At 38.3% G+C, this 25,755-nt stretch overlaps 1 protein-coding gene across 5 annotated transcripts in view; it reads right to left on the reverse strand.

The window, feature by feature from the left end:
- Positions 1–382: 382 nt before the first annotated feature.
- The window catches only part of LOC117424703 (palmitoyltransferase ZDHHC1-like), a 28,286-nt gene continuing 2,913 nt past the window's right edge, over positions 383–25,755 (reverse strand). For 3 of the 5 annotated variants that reach the window (XM_058992850.1, XM_058992851.1, XM_058992847.1), the window contains exons 3-12: positions 25,246–25,467; positions 24,337–24,512; positions 23,464–23,565; positions 22,629–22,753; positions 22,170–22,328; positions 20,108–20,229; positions 17,252–17,337; positions 11,336–11,465; positions 9,787–9,883; positions 7,433–8,895 (exon numbers count right to left, since the gene is read on the reverse strand). In XM_058992850.1, the coding sequence (XP_058848833.1) occupies positions 8,345–8,895; positions 9,787–9,883; positions 11,336–11,465; positions 17,252–17,337; positions 20,108–20,229; positions 22,170–22,328; positions 22,629–22,753; positions 23,464–23,565; positions 24,337–24,512; positions 25,246–25,467 (1,770 nt within the window). In that variant the 3' untranslated portion in view covers positions 7,433–8,344. Of the gene's footprint in view, positions 477–7,432; positions 8,896–9,786; positions 9,884–11,335; positions 11,466–17,251; positions 17,338–20,107; positions 20,230–22,169; positions 22,329–22,628; positions 22,754–23,463; positions 23,566–24,336; positions 24,513–25,245; positions 25,468–25,755 lie in introns of those variants that run through there. The other 2 variants (XM_058992848.1, XM_058992852.1) reach the window with 2 other exon arrangements.

Genomic DNA, 25,755 nt, shown 5'->3' on the forward strand with positions numbered 1-25,755 from the left:
TATAAGAACAATATTTGTTTTTGCACATTTTTTAAACTTGTTTGCATGGTTAAGAAAAGCTAGCTCCTATTTTAAATTCACTCACTCATATACTGTATATAAATAAATGTTTACATTTTTCTAAAGTATTTTAGTATAATATAAAACAAATCACTTTTTTTGCATGCTTAGAAAAAAAGTCACTGTGTGTATATATATATATATATATATATATATATATATATATATATAGATATAGACACACACACACACACACACACACACACGCACAGTGTATATAATAAAAGTTTATGGAGCAAAATAAGCTAAAAGTTGAGAAAGGGGACAGTGCAAGTTTGAATGAAGCAGCTTCACTTACCTCTGTAAGTCCTTCAGCTTCTGTGCTCAAGCCTTCCTGGTCCTGCAGCGCCTGCCTGCCTCCCTCTATACTGAAATGCTGCTTTAAAGGCTGCAGGGCTGTTATCTTCTGTTTATTCCTGTATCCATAGAGACATCCTGTTTAACATCAAGGGAGTGCTAGAAAAATGTTTCACTAGAACGGAGTGACCAAGGTCATTTATTAGTTCAGCAGCAGCAGCCTCTTTGGTAAAATAACAAAGTATGAGAATCAATCTATAGAGGGGAGTTAGAAAGTCATTAATGGCCGTGCATGTAATGGGAGTATTTACACCAAGGGTCACCATACTGTAGTCAAAATAGTGAATCTGTGTTAATGCTGAATCAGGCAACTCCCCATCAAAGCATGTAAAGTATAGGAGGGGAGAGGAAGAAAAGAAAACCTGGATTTTAAACAGCTAATGTGATATAGTATCAGCTACTTGCTTTGATACACGCTCACACACTGATTGAATGACCCTTCTAAACTGCACCCAGCTGTATCTGTGTTCTATCAATAGTATATTTACAGTATTCTGTTAATTCAGCTCGTGAAAACGTCTGTAGGACTGCATGGAGTTGACTGGTGCCATTTTCTGCACCTCTTCCTCTATAATCTTTTCTTCGTTTCTCACTGTCACTGCCCGTCTCATTCTACAATTAGCCATATGTATATATGCACGCAAATTCTTAATTTATCACTTAGTTATCTGTAAAATTCTAGATTAACTTTACAAAAGAATACAATAATAAAAAGATGTAAAATATAAAATGTACAGTATTGCACAGGCTATGGTTTAGATTTCATACCTACAGTACCATCCTAATACTGCACACCAGGAGGCATGTAGCCACAAACACAACACACTACCCTTCTGTGAAGGACATACAGCACTGCATGCCAAGGGGCTGACTGTTCATTGCATACAGTACCAAATAGGAGTCTTCCATTGCTCTCGCCTCTCAGACTCTGTCCTCTGGTTTGTGCTTCTTCGTTATGCCTGGATTACAGACTTGTCTAAGCTGGTGCAGTTTCTGTATAGACTCAGGTCCCTCCTCTGTTGCGAGTTGCTGCCCTGGCTCAATTCTTTGGGTTTTTTCTTCATTCTTGGGCATTTTCCTTCTAATTACAGCACTGTATGTCGTTAGATTTTCCAAATGATCTTTTATTTTGGAATGGTAGCATTTTTTTTTTTTTTTTTTACTGTAGCACAAATTGTACAGTGTAATGCAAGAGTGACTTGCAAGGCTGGACAATGTTATTACTGTTAAATATATATTACTATGTTTTTCTAACAATTTAAGAGGTTATGGTTATATGAAATTCATGGCCAGTTTAGCCAGGTGCAACCTATCCTGCTTTGGAGTACTAATTTTTCCATCCATTTCTAGGCAGCGTCAAACTTAACCATAGATCTGAATCCATGGTGGCCTCTGAAGCCAGGGGCTGGTCACCCAACCCCCCTGGGAGACTCGGATACCCCTGTCAGCGTGTCAGCGTGTCCAGTTCCTCCTGGTGCCCCAGGTTACCATCACCAGTTCATGTTTCAGACTGGCTTCCTACACATCGTCCAGGGGTTCAGCACTGAGGGTTAACCCCTGTGTGTTCACAGGCCTGCAGCCGCAGGGTATGCACAGAATGCTGCTCTTAGAAACTGTAAAACACACGCAAGTTGCTTCTCCTCCACACAAGTCTGAGCTTGATTTATTGATAACAGTTGTGAAGCCAATATGAAGTGCATATTATACTGAGGTTCTCAAAGCGCTTGCGGAATGGCTGGAGTGGAATGCCATGCCATCGTACACGGGACAATGGATTGTTAAAGGGGTTTCCACTCTGTTCCAGTCCTAGGAAGACACATGTTAAAGAGCTACAACCTGATAAGAATACCGTTTTTTTTTTTTTATTCAGAATGAATGACCTTAAACACTTGGCAGATTCTTATTTTTTCTGGGGTATTATGCTGTGAATGTTACACAATGTTTTCTAACTGGGAGCTATTTTATTGCAGCACAGGGTCACCAATCTGAACAGGAGCTCTGCATTTGAAACGCCTTTTATTTTGTTGAACTAAAGAAATGCCTTACATTGTTTCAAAGAATAACTACCTACTTAGTTACAGGTGAAATTAGAAGCATATGTTTTTTTGCAACTACTGGACTGTAGCATATTAAAAAATGAACAGCTGTTTTATTTAGATACGGTGCGTCGTCCTGAGCAAGCAGGAGGTTATAATATTTGTGCAAGCTTGGGCATGGCCACCACAAAATCCTATATATCCAAATTCAACATTACTCAACGTTTGTGTTCAATCGGCAGACATACTGCACAATTGAAGCCTCACATCACATATGACCCGTGCAAGCATTGACAAGCTTCCCCTGGCTGCTGGCTTCTTCCTATTTGATGTGGCTAGACCACTAAATATCTGCTTGTAAAATCATTGTGATTCTGTAACTCCTAGGGGTGGTTTGCTGCCAATGAGCTGCCTCAGCGGTGCTTGATAGGTGACATTTTGTTGGAACCAGCATGTTTTTGTTTTTTTTTGCATTCACAGTCATATCCTTGTGGAGACAGTTTGGTAATGGAAGTAAGATGATAAGAATATCTTGCATTATGGCAGAGGTCCCTGCAGAGACATCTACTTATTCAATCAACAGCTGGGGATTAGTTTGTCAGGAGCGTTCATCAGGAGTGAAAACAACCCTGAGCCCCACACGTGTGCAGCCACCCAGACTGTAGGTACAGTGGCTGGTCTCCCCTAATACAGCCACTTTTCTGAATCACCTTAAAAATGGCTTAAAAGTCCCACAAGTGAGACAGACAAAACTTCACAATGACTAAATATTCCTTCTTTTTAAAAGCAGCAGTTTGTAGATTCAATAAAAAAAATTTAAAAAATACAGCAGCACGTAAGACACGCATTTTTCCTCCTATATATTCTACGGCACTATTCATCTAATCCTGCAGACAGACATTCTGTAAAACTTGAGCTGTATTTTGACCAACCTTATTCCCATTCTATTCAATAAAATTCCCAAAAGATAACAACCCCCCCCCCCCCCCCAAACAAAGAAACAGATTGCATGTTGCAATAGAAGTGGAAAATATTTACAAATCACCCTCCAGTGGCGAATAGGAGTGCAACAAACAATCTGAGCAATTACTGTGAGTACCGTTTGGTTTAGTGGAATATAATACTGTCTAAAGAGCAATCAGAGCTGCATTCTGCAAGAATAAGAGACTAACATCCTCCCTCTGCTTCACCGTTTAATAAAATCAAAACAGAAATGGTAACTTGAGCTAGACGATGACTGGGTGAGGAGTGAAGAGAGGAGCAAAAGTGGTAATAAATCAAGTGTATACAAATTAAAAATAGATCGCTGAAGCACTCCTTTAACACAATACTTTCAATGCAGCAGTGTGTTCAAAACAGTGCAATATTATTATTATTATTTATTTTTTAGCAGACGCCCTTATCCAGGGCGACTTACAATTGTCACAATTGTATTGTAAGATTAACATAATAAAACAGTTTGTGCAATTCCTTTTGTGCAGCATTTAAAAGGCATTGCATCTTTTAACTGATGTCATGTATGTATATAATTTATTTATTTTTATATATATATATATATATATATACACACACACACACACACACACACACACACACACATATTATACACACACACAGAGTTTTCTACAGAACCACAATCAAGTAATCAAGACCAATAATCTCAAATAGGACAGCCTGCTCAATATGAGCCTTCCAGTGAAGATGCTCTGCACAAGAGTATTGCTGCTAGGTGTTCCATTTAAAAGTTCATGACATAAATACAGACTGTACATGAGTAATGACTGTACATGAGTAAACAAACTGTTAAATCCAAGTGTAGGACTCTGCCACAGCAGTACTTGTTCATTGCTATTGCAGTGCAATTATGTTGGTTTAATCCAGGCCTGAATTCCTCTTAATGTGTAGCTTTAGGTATATAACCACAATACTGGGCTGATGCATTCAATTGCTTGGGGGAAGCTTATTAGTAGAGAACAGGCTCACAATGCTATGGGCTTCAGTGTGATACATTTGTTGTGTACAATATCAATTGCTCCTATAAATTATACCAGCTTTTTAAACAAAATCTGCTCAAAGACATGAAAACCCAGGACGCTGAAACTCTTCAATGGCAGCATGCCTCGTGCCAAATCTAATCTGCAGGTCTCATCTGCTATCAGCTACTCACATTTATTACTTTTTCATAGTGGCAAGAGCCATGCCAAACCAGCCAGACTCAAAACAATACCAGCACTTCATGTTTCTGCTGGTTGTGAAAACAAAAGTGGTCACCAAGGAAGCAGCTGAGATCAGCTTGAAGTAACTCCTTGAGTGCCACGATGCAGAGAGCTCAAGTGAGAAGACAAGCCAATATCCAATCAAAATTATAACACCGATATAGCCACCGTGCTGCTGTAATGTCATTGAAGGACATGTCCCAACAGTGCCGGAAGTAATACAGTGATCCATGCAGTCACTTCAGAATATTCAAGGGCAACCGAGAAGAAATGCAAGCCATCCTATACACATGTCAGTCTCTGTATTCAGAAGCAGCCAACAGCTGTCTATTAATTCTACCACTGGTATTTTTTGTACAATTTTTTTGCAGAAAACAAAAGACATCCACACATGTTTGTCCTTACAATTTTGTCAGTGACCTCATCTGGGTTTAGCTGTTTTAAGCTAAAAGAAAACGGTATTGTGTTCATTACTTAATCAATTAACAGGGTAGACAGGCAACGCAAGTTTAAAAACACACCGACAACGTGACAGCTTGGAAAACTGGTTTATGCAGTCAGTCAAAACAACCAGCCACAAATAAAACTTTATATCCATTTTATTTACCGGTTCTGCAAAATGAGTAGACTATCCTCCAGAAGCCAGGACCTCAGAAAGGGGTTAGCCTCACCCCCAGAACCCCAGGTGCCCGATTGTAGGAAATGAGTGGTTCTAATAAAAATGCAGGCAGTTACAAATGTAGGTACGTGTGGAGTTCAGAGAAGCAGCAGAGCAAAGCCTTACCCAGCAACAGTCATATTTATACCCAAAAGTGGACACATTTTTACAGGGCAGCTGGTCCAATGGGAATGGCAAAATGTGATCAGTGCGGTTAGTCTGAGCGTCTATCGAAAAACAAATACAATGCATTCACATGTCAATCCATGAAAATAAAATCAGAAATCTTCATGAGGGATTATAAACGAACAGAACACCTTTATTAGCAGATTCGTGAAGATTACATTTCAAATACACAAACATTTTATAGTGCAAATATAGTGTAGGTATCTTTCCTTAGTCTTTAACTGATAAAAGAGCAGATTTACTTGACACACAGTATAGCTATTTTATGGATACTGGGATGTGTGTATTTGAAGACTCTCATTTCAGAGCAAACAGAAAATACAACATACAGTAATAATTTATTTAATGCATTTGGACTTATTTGGTAAAACTGTTGAAATAAATACGGCTGTTCTATTGTGTTTTGAGTTTATTCATCTATTTCAAAGATGGCATGAACATTTCATCTTTAGAGAATAGTTCTCACCCTGATTTAAGTTTAAGATCCGCGAGATAAAAAACTAAAACTTATATGTAAAAATATTTGGGGAGCTAATGCAAAATACTACTACTGCAGCTTTTAGAATAAGTAAAGCACGCATGTTTTGTGTCACACAGAAACAGATGAAAGGGAGGGAGGGGGTTCAACCCTAAACCCTCATGTTAATAACACACTCCTAGCTAAGCATTTGATCCAAGTGATGCATGGAACATATGTCACTAATGTGCCAAAATCTGGATCACACACTCCCACCCACCAGGTGTCCTGTGGCATAACTAAGCGCAGAATTTAAGAAATGCTTCCTGAAAATCCTGAGGGAATATGTGGGGTTTGTATGTGTGGGGATTACAGCTGACATGTCTTGATGTTTCACTCATCACAGTAACAATACAAAACTATTCCCATTAACACTTTAGTTCACAGATCTGTTATGAACAGTTAGAAACATCTATAAATGAGTTACAAAAGGGATGTGATGAGCAATAATTGAAGTTTATAAAAACATGAAACAAAGGCAATAAACTGCATTACTTTACAATTAAAATGTGAATTGTAATAAAACGATACCTTTAATAAGAGGTTTATAGATGCTTATAAATAAATCTGTAAACCAAAGGGGGATTCATTTACCATTGTTTAAAATATAATGCTGGAAACCCCCCCACCACTGCACTGTGTAGTGCCTGCCTAAACCCAGCAGAATCTGGGGTTTGTTTGATTATTGTCCAAGCATTCCCCATCAAATTCTCCACCACATTTATGTTGAAGCATCCTTTTAAAAAGAAGAACCTCAAAATACACAAATCCCCTAAAAAAATCACTAATTGCATATTAAGACAAAGATGAATCACAGTTCCACATCTATACCCATCCATGTTAAAGACAATACAACTCTTAGAATACGTGTAACTGCGTTGTTTCAAACCTAAACAACTTGGATCTGGTAGAAAGCTAGATAAAGACACTTTAAAAGAGGTTTTTACAGTGCGCGGAGTCAGACGACAAAAAGACTACAAATACTGTAGAAAACATCCTGTCAATTTTAAAACACTAGGTTAAAATACATTTGTCTACAGGATATTTTTATAGTGTATAATGAAGACCATTAGAATCAACACTGGATATGATGTTAAGTAAATGTTGAGGCATTTAGAGGAAAATAAAATATTTGTTAACAGGAAAATACAAGCACAAAACTACTCAGGATAATAATTTGCGTGTCTCATTTCTGCACGCCTGATTGTTTTCCGATAGTTTTATATCTTTGCTGTTTTATTCCTCTCAAATTATTTGCCCTAGCTTAGTGTTTTCTTTTTGTGACAAACAAACAATATAGATAAAAGACTTTGTAATGTAAGGATGAAAGGTCTTGGAATAGGCTTATAAACCTATTTGGATGGATATCATAAAGTTGTTGTTATTTCAACCAATGGCTAGATTTAAAAAAAAAAAAAAAAAAAAAGAAAAGAAAAGGTTAAAAATAAACTCTCTGTGAACAAACACATTTCAAATAATAAAATCGGTTCATTTAAATTAAAAGGGATATCACATTTTAAAAATATTGCACTAAGATGTTAAACTGATTGTAAGAACTGAAGGAGTTACAAGCTGGTGTGCTAGGCTGGTGCGTTCCCTACCACAGCCAGGAATCGAAAGTTATTAATGATAGGGAATTTCTGTCAATATGGCAGAAACCAGACTTAGAAACACCTGTGCACTCACAGATAGAGGTAGAGTTATAGCTACTGTACACATACTATATAAAAGTGGTCTTCCTATCGAGATGTGTGAGGGTGGGGTCACTATAGACAGGTGGTTCTTCTATATAGGTACAGAGGTCACTATTTCAAATACCACACAACACTAAGGAATCAAACCAATAGGAAAGAAAAGGGGGTTTCAGTTGGCTTGACCACTGACTGGTGCTGTATATGGTACTTCCTTCCCATCAAGGTTTAGCCTTTGGCACTGAACAGAGTATATCAAGAAACACACTATCTCGGTATCTCGCCCCAGTAACAGATAATATTAGTTGAAATCATTTGAAATAATTTTATAACCTAAGCAATATTAACCATTACTACGGGGAAAGGGATACAATTACGGCACAAAACAATTCTCTCACAATTTCAACATTTGATTTATCATTTTTGTATTTTTCTTTTTCTTTAAAAATTTTAAAAAAAAAATCTTTTTGTAATTTATTTAAAAACACAGCTTTACTATTTATCTGTAGATCTGTAGTGTTGCTGCTGCGAGTGATGGGGAGTTACGCATTACTGTAATCTGATTACTGTAACTGGTAGCTGATTACTTTTTGAAAGTAACCTCCCCCATCACTGGGTTCTGTTCACGCTAGCATTGTACCTGTCCTTGTGTCTCTGCTGCTGTCGTACTCGTGGCTTTTCTTACTGGTCCTTTTCCATTTACTGTGTCCAGAGGAGCCCTCTTCCACTGCGGTGGGGTTACCCCGGAGCTGGGGGACCCTGCAATCCCCGCTGCTCTTACTCACGTACACGGTGGGGGGCTGAGGGAGCAGCTTGAATTTCTGCTCTGTGCTCAGGGGCCTCTTCAAGCTCCTCCTCATGGTTCTGGGCTGTGGGGAGGGTAGAGTCTGCAGGGGCCAGTGGTCCTGTGGGGGGAGGCGAGGTTTGGAGAGGAGATTCTGTCGGGAGTTGCTGGTGTATCCTCCCACAGCAGCGCTGCCGAGGCGGGTCTGTGCGATGGGAATCTCGTCCATGGACTCTGCGGAATCAGAGTGGTAGTCAGCAGGGGGCCCCGCGGCCTGGACTGGGGCGGCGCTGGCTACCAGGGGAGGTAGAGAGGCTCTTTGAGGAAAGACTGGGATGGGGAGCATGAGACTCTGGGAGGCAGCAACGGTAAGAGCACCAAACGGGGGTCCTGGAGGGGAGGGGAAGAAGAATGGGGCAGGGTTCAAGAGAACAAGTCTTTCATCGACACAGAGGGATTCACGTACAGACAATCATCCAGAACTTCAATGATCAATTGGAATTCCAAGGTAAAACTAAAGAGATAGTCAAAAGTTTCGGCTACTGCCTTCTTCAGTGTTTTTAATACAGTCAAACCTGCCTGTAAACAACTGCTCAAAGAACTGTATGTTTAGAGACTGGTGGTGTTTATATACAACTGATTTAACATGGGTCCCTCCACACATAGATATATAGAAAGAAATGTGTGTGATGTAGTAGCAAGGGTTTACTTGTGTGCTACTGTCAGAAGCTGCACATTTTGATAGAACAGTGGCCACATGGGGGTGAAGGGCAGAGAACACTGCAAGTAATGTTCTGTTAAATTGCGTACGATTGTATTAGGTCTTATGTGAAACATAACACCTGCACACTACCAGCTAATGTGAACACGATCCTGCAAATGAAAACCATTCTGCAGTTACCATATTTCTAGTCTTTTTCTGCCTGTTTACTACCCTGGGGCTTTCATTGTAATCCTAAAAAACATGGTAAGAAACAGTAGGGATACTGGGGCTGGCTTATTGCACCTTTGAGGGGGCGCTGTGATGCTTGCCAGAGCCTAATGTACCCCAGTTGTCAGCAGAAACCATCTGCTGAGCTTAGCAAGCGTGTTGAAAGATATCCTAATACCTGGGTTTGTGGCACTCAAGTTTGGAGGCTCAGTACTGGTTACTGACATACAAGTGAACACTTTGTTTGCACATTCTAGAACCTAGTGGTGTTCTGTAACTAATTCTGCAGGCAGCATGTTCCATCAATGGAATTCCTTGCCCTACACCGGCAGTCAGCCCCACTCTCTTACCTGGATCGGAAGGAGACACTCCTGGGAGTTTGTTTGAATTGTTTTCCAGCGACCTGTCATTGATAATTTCTGCTGGCACTTTCTTCTTTTTATTCTTCTGCAAAAAGGAAATTGAAAGAGGAACTGAACGTCAGAATTCATTTATTTAGCGATCCAGGTTTCAATTATTGAGCTTTTTGCAAAACACGTTACCGGTTCAGCAGTGTACTGTACAAGCCCTTTGTTTTGTCATTTAAAAAATGTATGTTACACTCTTAAATCATATTGCAATTATAATTTAGGCTTCTGTTTTTTGGTTTTTATTAATTTAATTTTTCTGTGCTTATTTTTAGCAATTTGAGTTTTATGTAAATCATTTTTTCACTTTTTTATATATTGTATGAAAGTAGTGTTTTCGGTTACTTTCCAAAATGCTTGGGTGTTTTTGTTCTGTCAAAATGTGTAGTAGTAACTCGACAGTACTTGCACTCAAGTTGCACCTTCTTTCCTTTGCTGTCTTCCACAACAAAATCCTTCTTGGGTTTTTGGGTGTAGGCATTTTTTTACATTTCGCCACAATTTGCAATTCTGTTTTAAATCCTCCGTTTCTTAAATCCCACGAACAAGTCTCCATTCTTAATTGTAATCTTGTTTTAAATCTCACAAGTAGCGTCTCCAACAGAAATATAAGAATTTGCTGTCACTCAGTAGTTGGTGGGTTTAAAATATTAAGAACGAATCAATGATAGATACAAGTCAGGAAGGAGGGACACTGCTCAGCAGCACAGGGAGTATATATATATATATTTATTTGTTGTAGTAGTAGTTTTTTTTTTTTTTTTAAAAAGGGAAAGGGGTGAAGTCAAAGTGACTTGAGTAACCATTTCTTCCAGTGTTTTATCAGTTAAACCCCAAAATCAGAATGTATCCCATTTCATAGACTGTAAGGGATCTGTCTATTAATCACTTTCAATATCATTACAACCAGTATTTTTATTAATTTTTTTTGTGAAGTTGTTTTATCTCACTGCAAATCTTTTTTTATCGATTGGAGTTTCAATTTTTTTATTTTGCAAACCTTTAAACTTTGATACACAGAAATTTGAACATGACATTTAAATAATAACAAAAAGATAAACCATGTCATCTGCCGCTCTGTGAGAAATTGCACTCATACACCAGTGCTGCAGAGTGTGTTTCTATTTTATATGCTGCCCGGCTTTGTCTGTGTATATACTTCAATTCAAAGTCAAAGTAAGCTTGTGGAAAGTTACTGATGAGGACACATTCCTTATTTTGGTAGGATATATGGAGGTTGTCAGTGTCTTATACTCTTCCTGTGTATTGTAATCACCTGTAGTAATATAGATCATTGTTGAAGAATGATATAAGCACGGGTCAGGTATAAAAAGGCTTGTTTAAAGATCTTTGTTAGACAAGGAGAATGAAGACTGCAGACTCTGTTGTCTCAGACATTGGTAATAGCATTAAAACATTCTGGGTTAATCCATGCAATAAGCCTCAGACCAGCGAGCCAGAAGCAGGAAGGATCTGTGAGCGTGCTGCTGACCTGCGTGCTTGTCCTGCGGGCTGGCTGCTGCTGCTGCTGCTGCTCGCTGGAGATGGTGGGACGGGGTTCCTCTCCTGCTTTACTGCTGCTGGACTTCCTCAGGGTCCCGTTTCCATAGCGCTTCGATATGCTGGCACCAGGGAACAGCAAACACATCGTTAAAGAAACTTCTTGTGCCTGATCCATGGCATTCACTCAGGTGAGATTGGACTGGATCCAAGAATTATGCTCTTAGGATATGGATCTGAAACCAAAGAAGATGCAACATATCTACGTTCGACTAAGTAATATAGTTGAAAGTCTGAAGTTATCATCAAGTTTGAGTTAATTAAAGAAGTTCCATGATTTGTGAGTGTTTAAAGTTATGGATAAAAGTAGCTTATTACTATTGATTTAGAAACAGACAAAAGACACATTTACAGAAATATATGGTCAAGCACAAGAACTTCAACAGTTAACAGAACAGTGTTGGAGCGGTTTGAATAGGCACCTGTAACCTATAAAAACTCAACTATGTTTATTTTCACTTATCTTTATTTTGTATCTTACAGTAAGTACCATCCACTGCTGCTGCTTATTATTATCCACAGTAACTTCTGATTACTGAAAGCACAACTAGTAGGTTGTGCACACAACTGAATGAAAGTCGCAACAAAGGCCTGCGTCCCTGGTAAGAGACTGTACGTGTTTTCGTACAGAAGCACTGATGCCTCATTCACTGTTCATAGGATTTGGTGTTTAGGTTTGTCCCTACACCACTACAAGGAGCCACGCCACTGAAAGGCATAACGCTTCCTTGCAGACAAACTTTGAGCTTATCAGCACTGGATTAAGCAGTACCATAGTAACAGCCAAAATGCCCAATAGACCTTAACAGCTGTTCTCTGTAGCTATACAGCGATAAAAAATAAGCAGAAGCAAGGGAAATTTAAAACAAAGTGCTTGATTCTCAAAGCCCTAATATTAAAAAATGTCAAAAACACACATAATAAAAGGTTACAAAATCAGACATAAGTTCAGACATTTTGAGGCTTGTGAGTTGAATTGTAATTGAACAGCACTTAATCATGTGTGATGCTGATAAACAGTACAGGTATGCATGCACTGTAAAGTGGAGGCTAAGTATTTTGCTGCATTACTGTTTTTTGTTTTACTATTAAAGCCTGGTTGAACAGCCCTTAAATACAATTCAGTACAGAACGTCCAACATTGTTTCACACAGACCACTATTAAGATGGGCAAGTCCAGTGTTTTAAACACAACTCTGTGCTTCAAATTGCTTCAAGAACTCTTGATGGGTCCTCCCTTGCCCTTGATAACTGCTCAGCACTGCCTGTCTTTGCAAAGAGGTAATATGATCTTAGATTGTATCTTCTAAATCAGAGTCTACTGAAGCTCAAAAAAGCCCAGGTATCTTGCTGTAGTATAGTGCAGTATTCTGAAAAAAACACTCGATTAGGACTACTAAAGATTGTAAAGTGATGGAGTGCACATGGCCATTGCTATACAGTGCTTTGTAGACTTGCAATATATCTTCCTGGTTATTACACTCTGCAGACTTCTTAAACATTTCTGTGGTTTGCGATGCAAACCCATGCAAAAGCCAATTAAAACAAGACAGTTAAACCTTCCACTGTTGCAACAGTGCAGCCAGTGTTTTATATGCTGTTTAAATTTGTATTGGCTGCGTTCCCCTTACCATTCATATGCAGGGTATTTAGTATTACTCCTACAACAGAAGGACTCAATGGATTGTGACTGCATCTTTTCAGTTCTACAGCTCATCTTAAGACGCACGGCACAGCTTCTCCAGCCAGCGCACAATATCAATAGTCACTCTTGCAATGCATTTCATTCTTGCATGTAAAACTATGTTTGTAAACTTTTGAAATTACAGTATTCCCCCCACGGGTTTCATTCTGGCTAATGACTGTCAAAAGAAGAAACCTAGGCTTACAGTACATACATATATCTATATCTTTATATATCTATTATGTGTGTATATATATATATATATATATATATATATATATATATATATATATATATATATGAGAATGCCTGGTTCTATTCTGTGCACGTTACACCTGCCCTGTGGAGAGATAGCTTAAGTCTGTGCCAATCTGAAATGTTAACTAATAGCAAAGAACAAAAAAATATATATACATAATCATATGCAATCAATCAATCACCTGCATTACACTTGAATATCAATTCAGTAAATTACACATTACTAATGCTTAATACATTTGTGTTTTACACTTTTCTTTAAGGCTGCCAAAACCATTGCCTTTGATGCCTTTTTTTTCTCTATGTACACACTGCTGCTCATGGAAAAGATATTTTCTCTTACAGACATACTGTTTTTATTCATCACACAGTCACCTAGGCAACACCATGGCTGCCTAATAACTATAATGAAATTACTGTAAATGCTAACCATGGTATTGTTTCCAGTCTATTCTAAAACATGTACTAACTGATGTACGGTTTGCAATGAGCTGCTGTTAGCAGAACATAATAGTTTCCCTGCCAGTTTCTGAAACACTAAGTTACAAGTGCTCCCTAATTATAATACTGTAGTGGGGAGCCATAGCAAGCTGGAAGTGATCTGCCTTTTAATAAGCAGCAGCTGTAGTCAAACCACCTCACAACTGTACCTGCAATATGAAAGGGTCAGCTGTAGCTGGTTGTGCACAAACCGATCGAACTACAGCAGAGCCTCACTAATCCGACTCAACCTGGACCCGGCCCTGTTCTGATTAGTAATAGAAATCACTGTGCATTATGAGGGGCCTGTAACTGAAAGCTTTGCAGTGTAATGCTGTGCAACAGCAAGCTCAGGCACTGTAAAAAAGAAGCAAACAGATAATACAAGGAGTTATTCGGATAGCAGAGGTTGCGTGTCCCTGGTCTGAACTGAAGACGCTTTTTATACATGGCCTTTCTGCTGCAAACAGTACTGACACACAGATGATGGATGAGCAGTGACTACAAAAAAACAATATGCCAGAAAGATTCACTCTCAAGGGCAACATTGTTTAAAATGTTCAAGCAAGTTGAATACCCTACATACAAAGACCTGGCACAGCTTTGAGGTTTATTTATTTAGACTGTTTTATTCCAGCCCTTACCCATAATAGCAACCCTTACTTTCCCCTTTTGTTTTCATGTAAATGTTCTGTAATATTAACTTTGCAAAGTTGCAGGAAAGATCTGAAGAAAGTTAAAGTCCTTGTGATGTCATGCTTTGAAGTCAGTCTAGTAACATATTACCCTTTCAGAATATTTTGATAATAGGATAATTTAGTATTGTATACCAACTAAACCACAAACTTAAATAACTTTATTATATCTAATCTACTGAAGTCAAAACATTCTCATGAACCCCAGAAAAAGCTGAATCATTTTAAAATTACTTAATAAGGAAGTAAACTATGGTGTCTTAAGAGCTACAGAACACTAACATATTACAATACTGTGTACTTCATCCATAGTTTGTTTTATAATAAATCTGCATCGGATCATATTTATATGTCACAGACTTGCAGCAATAGCCAACACAGATACCAAAATAGCTAAAGATTTTCCATGGGCTGTACTGTTAAGGGCATAACTCAGCCTGATCTCTTTAACACTCATTGTTCAATTTTTTTTTACGCATTGTAATTTTACCTGAATTTGTGAACATGAAAGTATCCTCCAGATGAGGTCCAAGCCTCCTGGAAAAATCTTAAGCAAAAATCAGTATCTACGCTGAATATTTATACAGAACTGTAACACCAAAATATAGGCCAAACCTGATTTGATTATAAAAATCAAACTCAACGACGAAAAAGGTTGCACAAGGAAAAAAAAAAAAGTAATAGAGTTTGTTACACAACACTCTTTAAAGATTAAAATCTTAAATACATCTATTTCTGCCAACGCCTTATGTCATATTTAGGCTGCATGTCCTGTGTGCTGACACAGCACTCTTCTGCCCTACCTTGGTCTTCAGGGAGGTTTTCTGCTTTTCCTTACGGCATGTCATGTCTATACCTTTCATTGTTTTCACCAGTCTAGGTTGCAACAGTGGGGTTATGAGTCTCAACCTTTAACTCTTGTGCTTTGCTGTTTGACTGGCTATTCTGGACCCTACTGGGCATGATCGCACTCCCTAAGCTGGGTCTGCCTGTCACACTGCTGCCCGTCTCTGGGACTTCAATTGGAGAGTTCCTAAAAGGAATATAATGTAACTCAACTTTTCAAGATAAATATACAAATCATTCAGCACCCTAAATACAACTTTAACCCTACAAGACTGACATATGCATGTTCACTTTACCCATACAGTATCTCCACTGGCTCCCTTCTACAATTCATTTTCTTTACTGGTGTTTTAGATGTGATGTTTTATGAATCTTGAGAGCAACAACAGAGTAGCAACAATTCAAAATGTTTGCAAACATTTTGTCTGCATGAAAACAATGCAATGAACTATACTAGATGTAATGCATAACAATGGAGCAATTATACGTCTACTGATTTTCCATTCTGGGGAATCGCAAATTCTGTTTTTCAAAAATGACCAATTCTGTTTTTCCCCCACTTGTTATCAATTTATTGATAAGTAAACATGGTATTTGAACATATATCATACTGCTAGTTAAAATAAATAAATAAATAAATAAATAAATAAATATTACCACAATTCTTTTTTTTTTTTTTTTTTTTTAATTAAAGCCAAGATTTTTTCAGACTCTTGTTGCTGTAATAGTAAGTAAAGCAGCTGAAGACACTTCACACCTGTCATAATGTTTATAGACATGACTTGGCTCATTGCTGGCATTAAAATAAGCAGGAAAATGTAATTATATTACAACAGTTAAGAAAACAAATGTCCAGCACTGTTGTGAGAGAAACATATTTAGTCTTCCACTGACACTAGTTCAGTCTACAAATGAAGGTGTTTTGAAAAGACCTGTTTAGCTTATTGCTGGCATTACAATAACAATATAAAACATATTAAACAGTTGAGTAACAGTCCAGCAATGTCATGTGAGAGTAATTCTATTCACAGTACTTCACAAATAGTGTTCTACTGGCATTACAATAACCATGATAAAATATGAAACACTTTGATAAAAAAAGGCGTATTGACCGACTCGTTGCTCTACACAGGTTCAGTTACCCGATTGTAATTTAAATAGCGCCCCTTTTAATGTAAACGCATAATTAATCCTCCTAATTCTTTGCTAATTCTGCCTTATTTGCTAAATAATGACTTTATATCATTCAATTAAGAAACAGTCATGGTTTAACATAGATAATTATAGCTTTATTAAATGCAGGTAGAGTGCAAAGAAATGAACTAAACAATAATTAAATACACAATTAACTTAGCTTACTTATTACTTCGGGAAAGCCCTGCATTGAGCGCAGTACCTTAGGTCTAGGTTTTTCAGCGTAGAGAGGAATGCAGTGCTTTGCATTTGTTGCCGTCTTTTTTGCTTTCTTGTTCTCTACGTGTTTATGACTGGCAATATGATCTTATGGTATTGACTCGTACAAGATCCATCGAATGTTGAGTTTCAGCAGAGACACGCGAGTCACATGATGAATTAACTCAATTTGGCTGCGTGTAGGCAAAACAAAAAAATCCATTCTCAAAATGCCCAATTCCATTCCCAATGCCTAATTCTGTGATCACGGAAAAAACAGTAGAACTACAAATACTGCCTCATCAAAAGTTCTAAGTGCCACTGTAAAAGATATTCATTAGAGTGACTTACAAAATGGAAATAAAGCAGCTGCAATGTGTGAATTGCTGCTGTAGTAAACGCCTTGATCACAGGGTTTTGACTGTCAACACAGCCTATAGACAGTGCAGTTTCTGGCTTTGATGTTAAAAGACGTCTTTATTTGGTAACTTACTCTTTTCCTGATGCTACTATTACAGCAGGATCTTCCACTTGGATCTCAGGATTGGTGTACCCCAGAGTCCTTGAGTAACCAACATCCTAGCAAAGAAACAAAATACAGTTAAAAAAAAAAAAACAAAAAAAAACCTTTTCCTACAGTTCTTACCACAAGCTTTAAAATGCAATACAGGTGGCAGCCTCATGTTAAATTAATCCATATCATCAACACACTCAATCAAAAAACTATAAGAAATTCATGTCAAGTGCAGTAAAGAAACATTTTGGCTAATGTTGTCATTAAAATAAAATAAATCATGAGAAGCTATGAATCTCATCCACTACAAATACTGTATACAGTATTAGGTTACAACAATACTCAGAGATGGACTTCTGCCAACAGATCTCCTATTTCCATACTAGTGTGTTAATGTCTGGATTTATATTATGATGAAATGGATGCCTGCATCAATCTTGCCCAGGTGTCAGTAACAGCATGTGTCAAAAGCAGGTTTTTATTTAGAAGGCGTACTGTTCACATGTACTGAAAGTGTGGACTTTCCACGTTTTGCCACGAGCTGCTGACAAAGCCTACCAATCTGTTGCTAGCAGTGCCCCTGTGCTACTCAAGCATGGCTTCCAGTGACGTAAACACTACCTTGGATTACACAGCAGATACACTGGTGAAAAGTAAATTAGCACAACACACACCCACTGAAAAAGCACCTTGAGCTATGAAAGAGCTTCGCTTGTAGCAAGGGCTGACACTTCCAGATGGGGAGCCAGCCAAGCCAAATACATGTGATGTAATCCAAATAAACAGCGATACACACACACTACAGTGAGTCACAGAGGGAAGCTTCATAGAATGAACCCTTATTTATTATTTAAAGATATGAATATGGAACAGACCCACTCATATTGCATTACTTCATCCTTGGTTTCCTTGCACCTCCAATAAACCGCTATTTAGAAGTTATTGACCTAAGACCAGATACTGTATGGAAATGTAGAATTATGTTTCTATCTTTTCTTCTAAAAACACCTTAAACTACAGCTGAAAAAGAACCCTGTAAAATAAAGATAAAGACAGAGGGACCTACTTTTATATACAATTATATAATGTTGAAACCACACCTAAATCATGCTTAACAAATGTCTAGACTGCTACTTGCATAAGAACATAAGAAGAAGAAGAACATAAGAACATAAGAAAGTTTACAAACGAGAGGAGGCCATTCAGCCCATCTTGCTCGTTTGGTTGTTAAGTAGCTTATTGATCCCAGAATCTCATCAAGCAGCTTCTTGAAGGATCCCAGGGTGTCAGCTTCAACAACATTACTGGGGAGTTGGTTCCAGACCCTCACAATTCTCTGTGTAAAAAAGTGCCTCCTATTTTCTGTTCTGAATGTCCCTTTATCTAATTTCCATTTGTGACCCCTGGTCCTTGTTTCTTTTTTCAGGTCAAAAAAGTCCCCTGGGTCGACATTGTCTATACCTTTTAGGATTTTGAATGTTTGAATCAGATCGCCGCATAGTCTTCTTTGTTCAAGACTAAATAGATTAAATTCTTTTAGCCTGTCTGCATACAACATGCCTTTTAAACACGGATAATTCTGGTTGCTCTTCTTTGCACTCGTTCTAGAGCAGCAATATCCTTTTTGTAACAAGGTGACCAGAACTGAACACAATATTCTAGGTGAGGTCTTACTCATACATTGTAAAATTTCAACATTACTTCCCTTGATTTAAATTCAACACTCTTCACAATATAGCCGAGCATCTTGTTGGCCTTTTTTATAGCTTCCTCACATTGTCTAGATGAAGACATTTCTGAGTCAACATAAACTCCTAGGTCTTTTTCATAGTTCCCTTCTTCAATTTCAGTATCTCCCTACTCGATCCAATTTATTACTTACCGTATTCCTTTGAATTTAAGACGCAGTTTTTAAACAATTTTTTCTTCTCAAAAATGGCCTGCGCCTTAAATTCGAGTATAGTGATGCGTGTATTAAAAAATCGTCAACAAAAGACGTGACTACCCAAGAACACAAACTGCAACGTGGCTTACTGCCGTGAAAACACGAACAAAAATGTTATTGCCCGATCTTAAATCATCCATGATATACAGGCAGCCATTTTCATCCTGAGGAATTCGAATAGAAGCTTTTACAATTTCAGCGTTTTGTCATTAGGCTCCTTCTAACAAACAGTACAAGTTTGGACAGATCGGAAATGCTGATCAGAACCCTGTATTTTTCGACATGCCAAGCAATACCACAGTTCACAAATTGGGAGAAAAACAGATGTGAGTAATCACGAGTGGAAATGAGAAGTAGCACATAACTGTAATGCTTTGTGCGACAGCAGACGGCCACAAACTGACTCCATGTGAGTAATTGACGTTGTATCTTTGTAAATGCAGATTTATTTTATGTTCTATTGTTTCATCAAATTGACAGTGGGAAATGTGGGCTGCGTCTCAAATTCAAGGGAGTCTTAAATCCAAACGAATACAGTACTTAAGAAAAGCAAAGATATGTATTGCAGAACTAAATCATTGCTATTGGCATTTGATTTCCCCTCTTTGTTTGCTAGGATGGCTTGAAGCAAGCAGGTGGACAGGAAAAGCCATATCCTCTGGTACTCAAAAGATCACGTTTATAATAAGCCCTGAAGTGAATTTAGGGAGCTTGTGCATCACATACACACTGACATTAGGTTGTAACTCACCAAAAGTCATTTGAAATGCAGAACGTAGTCAGTCAATTGATAGGGAATTAATGATTACTTAAATGCAGTTTGCTTTTCCTTTTATAAAACCGTGGGTGAAACTAAACTTTGCAATTTCGACTCATAGGTTCTCTCATACCTTTATTGGATTCATTTTTGGAGGTAGAGCCTCCTTCCCCTCGTTCTGCATGCGAGTGCTCGGGGCCTCATGGCGATGGCGCTGACGCATGATATATGCATATGTACTTAATCTGTTCCACACTAAAAAAAAAGAAAATATATGCACATTATTATTATTATTATTATTGGCATTAATTGTACGACTCAGTGTAGTAAACATGATGTGCACTAGAGATCCAGAGTTTGCCTCTCAGCACCACAATTGTCATGTTTTAAACTAGAAATGATCTTGATGATAAATATCAGTTCTCAGTATCCAAAATACTGATGGGAATTAAAAATGCACTTTTCACCTTGTACATGCAAGTGTTAAGCTCAAGTCCTGCGTTTGTTAAACCCAGTTTTCTGGTTTTAAGAGCACGCTATGCTTATGGTAAATCTTGCAGAAATGTCTCAAAAAGACTGGGTTACAGGGACAGGGCTGTGTCCCCCTGTAGTTTGGCACTGCTCCTTCATTAAGGTTTATTCAGGGATGTGAACTGAAGCTAGAAATAGAAATCATTCTGTTTATAATGGTTTATAATTTATGACCATAATCATTCCTGGTAGCAGTTTAATTATAAGGTTTGATTGTCTTTCACACAGCCGGCCAAATCGTTGCATTTCTCCAGGTTTAGGTGCCCAACACCTGTCCAGATTTAAAAATCCCCCCATGATGTATGTTAAGACAGGTTATTGTTGGATCCCTGCCCCATAAAACAACTGTCGAATCCATTCATAACCTAACCACTGCCAGTTTCTGCTTTATAATAAGCAAACTAAGGTAGAACCAATGTGTCATTTTCAATACGAAGTTCTCCCATTTTCCATTCCGTTGCTTGTTTGTTATTAGCACTTACAGGACTAGAACAGGTTTTTCAAGGACGGGTACATTAGGTGGCAATTACAAATGCTGAACTCCACTTCCATCTAATGTAGACTTCTTAGAGAGTGTGTATTGCATGTGTATTGACAAAATTAGCCATCTGCTGCTACAGTAAGCAAGGCTGGGCGTATTTTACTGCAGTGTTGACGGACAAACAGCACATTGCTGATTCATCTTGAGAATTAAACTGTTTGCCAGTCTGAGGGGTCAGCCTATAGCTGTACTGGGTGGGGATGTTGAATCTCGTCTACTCCGATAGCTATTAGGACCACAGGAACATGTCAGGAATGTACTGCAGGCATTCAGCCTTATAAAAGTTAACATGCAAAACACAACTGCTGGCTCAGCATCTTTCTGAAATCCCTCTCCCCATACTGCCTCGTGATCAAGCCTCAGGGGACCACTGTCTCTTCGATGAGAGTGAAGGAGCAGTTTCTCTATGTCCATTTAATCATCAGGCCTTTTTACTTGACAGTGCCTTCCAATTCATTAACACGATTCATATCTTATTAAATTTAGATTTACACTGACATGTATAACAGAAAGGTAGTGTAATAACAGGCAGTATTTTTAACAGGCACTATTAAAACTGTTTCTACACTGCCACTGTGTGGAAGTCAACCAGATTGTAGCTAAGATGCCTTTGCATTTTGAATGCTTCCAGCTCTCCACCATGTGGTCAAACAATATATTCAGGAGAAAAAAAAACAGAGTAATCCTAAAGAAGTAAAATATAAAATAGCCAATATATTGGTTTTAACACTTTTTCCAGGATTATAATTATAGACAAACAACAAGCAAAAGTAGCTAAAACGTGGAAGCAGAAATGACAAGTTTGTGTATCACGGCCACATAAATAAAATAAACTTCTAACAGAACATGAATCTGAGCATTAAAAAACCCAGTTCAAAGGACGGGCTATGTGATCCTGTTCTTTATTATTCCAACATACAACACTAATCACAGAATCAAAGGGAACACTTTACAGTGAGTGGCACTTGGTATAAATTAGAAGGCTGGAAGTATACTGTGATCACAAATGAATGGGTTCTTCAGTGATCGGGTGCAATTTGAAATGGGCGAACCCCATCATGAAGTGTTATGGGATAGTAAAACGAGGCTGCGTGTTGAATCAGACTCTGTTTCAAACACTTACTGAGATAGATGTGGAAGATGAGCAGATGGCCCAGCAGGATGGTGGAGAGAAGCCCCAGAGCGATAGTGATGGCAGCCAGAGCAGGGATCGCGGGCCCTGTCGTCGACACTGGAGCCACCGGCAGGAACACGAACCAGATGCCAGAATCATTTCTGACTGCTGGTGAAAAGTATGGAGTGTGTTAAAAACAAAAACAAACAAATAAATAGAATTAAAAAACAAACAGTGCACACGCATACGGAGGGTCTTGATAATCTCAGCCTACATCCATCTATAGAAATATGTATGTATCCCATTGGTGAAGACAGTCAGGCCTCAATACACGTGGGGACAAGCATTTCTAACATCCAACACTGCTTTCATGTCTCATTTGATGATCAGACTACTGCGATGTCTGCCTGGAGAAACAACAGGACTGTGCACTTTGCAATACACATGATATCAATTGCTGCCACCTACCTTGAAAGTATTTGTTGGAGCGCAGCATTGCCGGATCTGCGAAGAACTCAACAAACACATACAAGGCGATGATGACCACAAGAAGTATTCCAATAAGGGCTGAAATCACACTGTTCAGGAAAAGCCTAAAAATAAAGCATGGCATGTTCAGAAAACAAGGAGAGCACTTTATTTTATATTCTTTAGAGTTGCATGACAATAAGATAAGCACTGAAATGAATGATTTCAAGATGCTTTATGGGAAGCAAGAAAACAGTACTGGTATGTATCACTCTCCGAGGAGATTGACCAATTCTTTGGCACAATGCAAACTTGGAAGACCTGTGTGTCGGTTTTGGTTTTCGCCAGACAGTTTTTTTTTTTGTTGTTGTTGTTGTTGTTACTTCTGTTTGCAGTAACCTTTGAGATCCAAGTATTTCCAAACCACTTTGTTGGAAGTGGCAGCTAAATTTAATATAAATCCAACAATATTCAATAAAAAAGCATTCAAATTCCTGCATGTAAACTGAGATAATTAGATTTTAGTACATCCATACTGAATAAATAAAATGCTCCATTAAGTGCACACAACATTTTGAGAACTTGTTAAACATTAAATGAACTGTGACCTGCGCTGTAAATTATAACAATCTGTTTTAGCGATATAGTTTCTTATGAAATCCACTTTTAACTGATGGAGGGACGACCCATTGGGTATGGAAAGCTTAAATGCTTGTCTCGTGGATAATTATTTATATCACTCTGCACTGTTTATGAAGAGAATATGCTTTACTTTTCTGTATTGTCTAACTTATGTACAGAATGACATCACTGTTTGACACAATCAGAGTCTTACCAGTAATTCCTGCTGCCCACACAATTGTTCAGCCATTTACAGTGATGATCGAAATTGGCAACACACTTGTTACATGCACTGCAGTGCTTTGACTTGGGGCTCCTGTCAATAAATTAGCATTTAATTAGGATACATCAAGCAACACCCAGCTTGTTAAAAGGCTTGAGACAGAGAACTAGCATAATGAGATTGGGAAGGCTAGAAGTTCATTTCTTTATCTGACTTTCCTCTGGCCTGTTTTGGTACAGTATGTAGTGCTTGAGGAAATAATAAATAGAAAGTTTGTTTCAAAGTCTTTCCAACAACAAAATCATTCACAGAGCTGGAATATCAATACTCAAAATACATAGCATACACATGGAATAATCTGCCAGCCCATGTTTTCAAACCTCTGTTGAAAAAAAAAAATACAGGAACTCTTCTTGGGATCAAAGCATTAACTGTGCTGGTCTGTCATGAAAACTCAAGCTCAAATAAATCATTCGTTCCTCAGTTCTAAATCTCACTGACTGTCCGTTATGCACAATTAATCTCTTTTCACTTTATTTATTACAAGAGCAGCAAAAAGCCAGCAGCAGTTTCTTCTTTTATTTTTATTAATCTGAAAAAGCTTATATTGTCACACTGTGGGACATCATAATCTAACTTTAGGTAACCTGAACTCCAGAGCGCAGGTCGACCATACAAGTATTTGATTACTTTTGAATCACCCTGGGCTTGTTTTCTTTGCCTTATAACTTGTTCTGCCAAATTTACTGTTAACCAACTGGAAATCATTAATATTGAAGAGATGACACACAAGATTAAACTCCCTCTAAAACCTACCCTTTGCACTGAATTCTAACAGACAAATGTAAATGTTGCAATGCTTACACGTCCACCTCACAGAGGTAACAGTGGCAGTTCTCAATCACATGTGCATGCTTGCTGCGGTCCAACACTGGAACTGGGCCTCTGTAGTTCTTGACTCTGACATTCCTGTCGGCAGGGTCGAGAGTGACGGCAGTCAGATGGACAAACAGATGACAAACGAACATGACGCCAGTACACTGAGCAGAGGGTTAAGGTCTACTTCCAAAAGAAAAAAGATTAGACAATTTTTGCGAGACTGCAACATTAATGCATCCAAGATGGCCAGGAACAGTAAACTCTCTACCACAAGCCAGATCACCCACAGTGCTCTCAAATCAGCAAGAAAGGTCATTAAGACAGTATGCCAAATATACGACTTCAGCATATACTGTAAAGATCCTTGTGAGCAACAGAAGACACCGAGATGGCGATGTACTGGGAACTAGCACAAACCACCTGCCAAGGTGCAAAGGACAACTTTCAATCACTTCATATGTTTTTTTCTGCTGATCCCTCTGTACTTGTGTCTGGATACACTTCATGCAAATCACAGTTCAGGTCTTCATTTCAATTTAAACATGTCATTAGCGACCAAAGTACCCTAGCCCCCTGTGCTTGTTACCATTACAATTGTGGGTTTGGAATAACTAGCTATGCATTTTTAAGATGTGTCATCTTTCACCACAGAACTAGTTCATGATTTTTCCCATGAAACATGTTCATAATATTCCTGCTAAAGGTAATTCTCTAAACATCTCCATTTCCATTGCAATGTGGCTTTAGTATAAAGATTTACTAAAAAAAATTTTTTACATATGTACCTGGACATGCTAATATGATTCATAAAGGGGGATTTCCTATTAGTACAAGTAATATAGATAAGCTGAGCTTTCTCTGGGACAGTGATGATGTTTGAACTGGAAAGGATACAATATATCCTGCAGGCACCCAATGAGTCGGCAGGAGAGGGATGAAGATGCCAAAGCCGATGACAGCGAAGTAGATGTAGAGCAGCCAGGCCAGCAGCTGGAAGGGGTGCGGGGGCCAGCTCCAGCCGTTAGTCCTGGAGCACTGGGGGGGGTCAGCCGGGGGGGACGTCCCTGCTTCCTTCTCAGGGGCTGTCCGGTTTGGGTTCTTGTCGCAGATATTCATCTGTAAGAGACCAGTGGAAAATACATATTAACTAAAAATAACACTTTAGTTTAGGAAAATAAAATGCAAGTGAGAAATTAATGAATGAAACATTAAAGTGCTTCTTATAAGCCTATATACTGTACATAACCTTACACATTCACTTATATGTATTTTCAGTAAGGTAGACAAATTCTTATGCCTTGCGAGATTCTCTCTCAACTGGCAGCTTCCAAGCTTTACAGGTTAAAACAGTACTGTAAGACCAAACACTTCTTTAAGAGTGCCATTATAAACAATTTAATTATC

This window comes from Acipenser ruthenus, chromosome 19 (assembly GCF_902713425.1).
Source record: "Acipenser ruthenus chromosome 19, fAciRut3.2 maternal haplotype, whole genome shotgun sequence".
Classification (NCBI taxonomy): Eukaryota; Metazoa; Chordata; class Actinopteri; order Acipenseriformes; family Acipenseridae; genus Acipenser; species Acipenser ruthenus.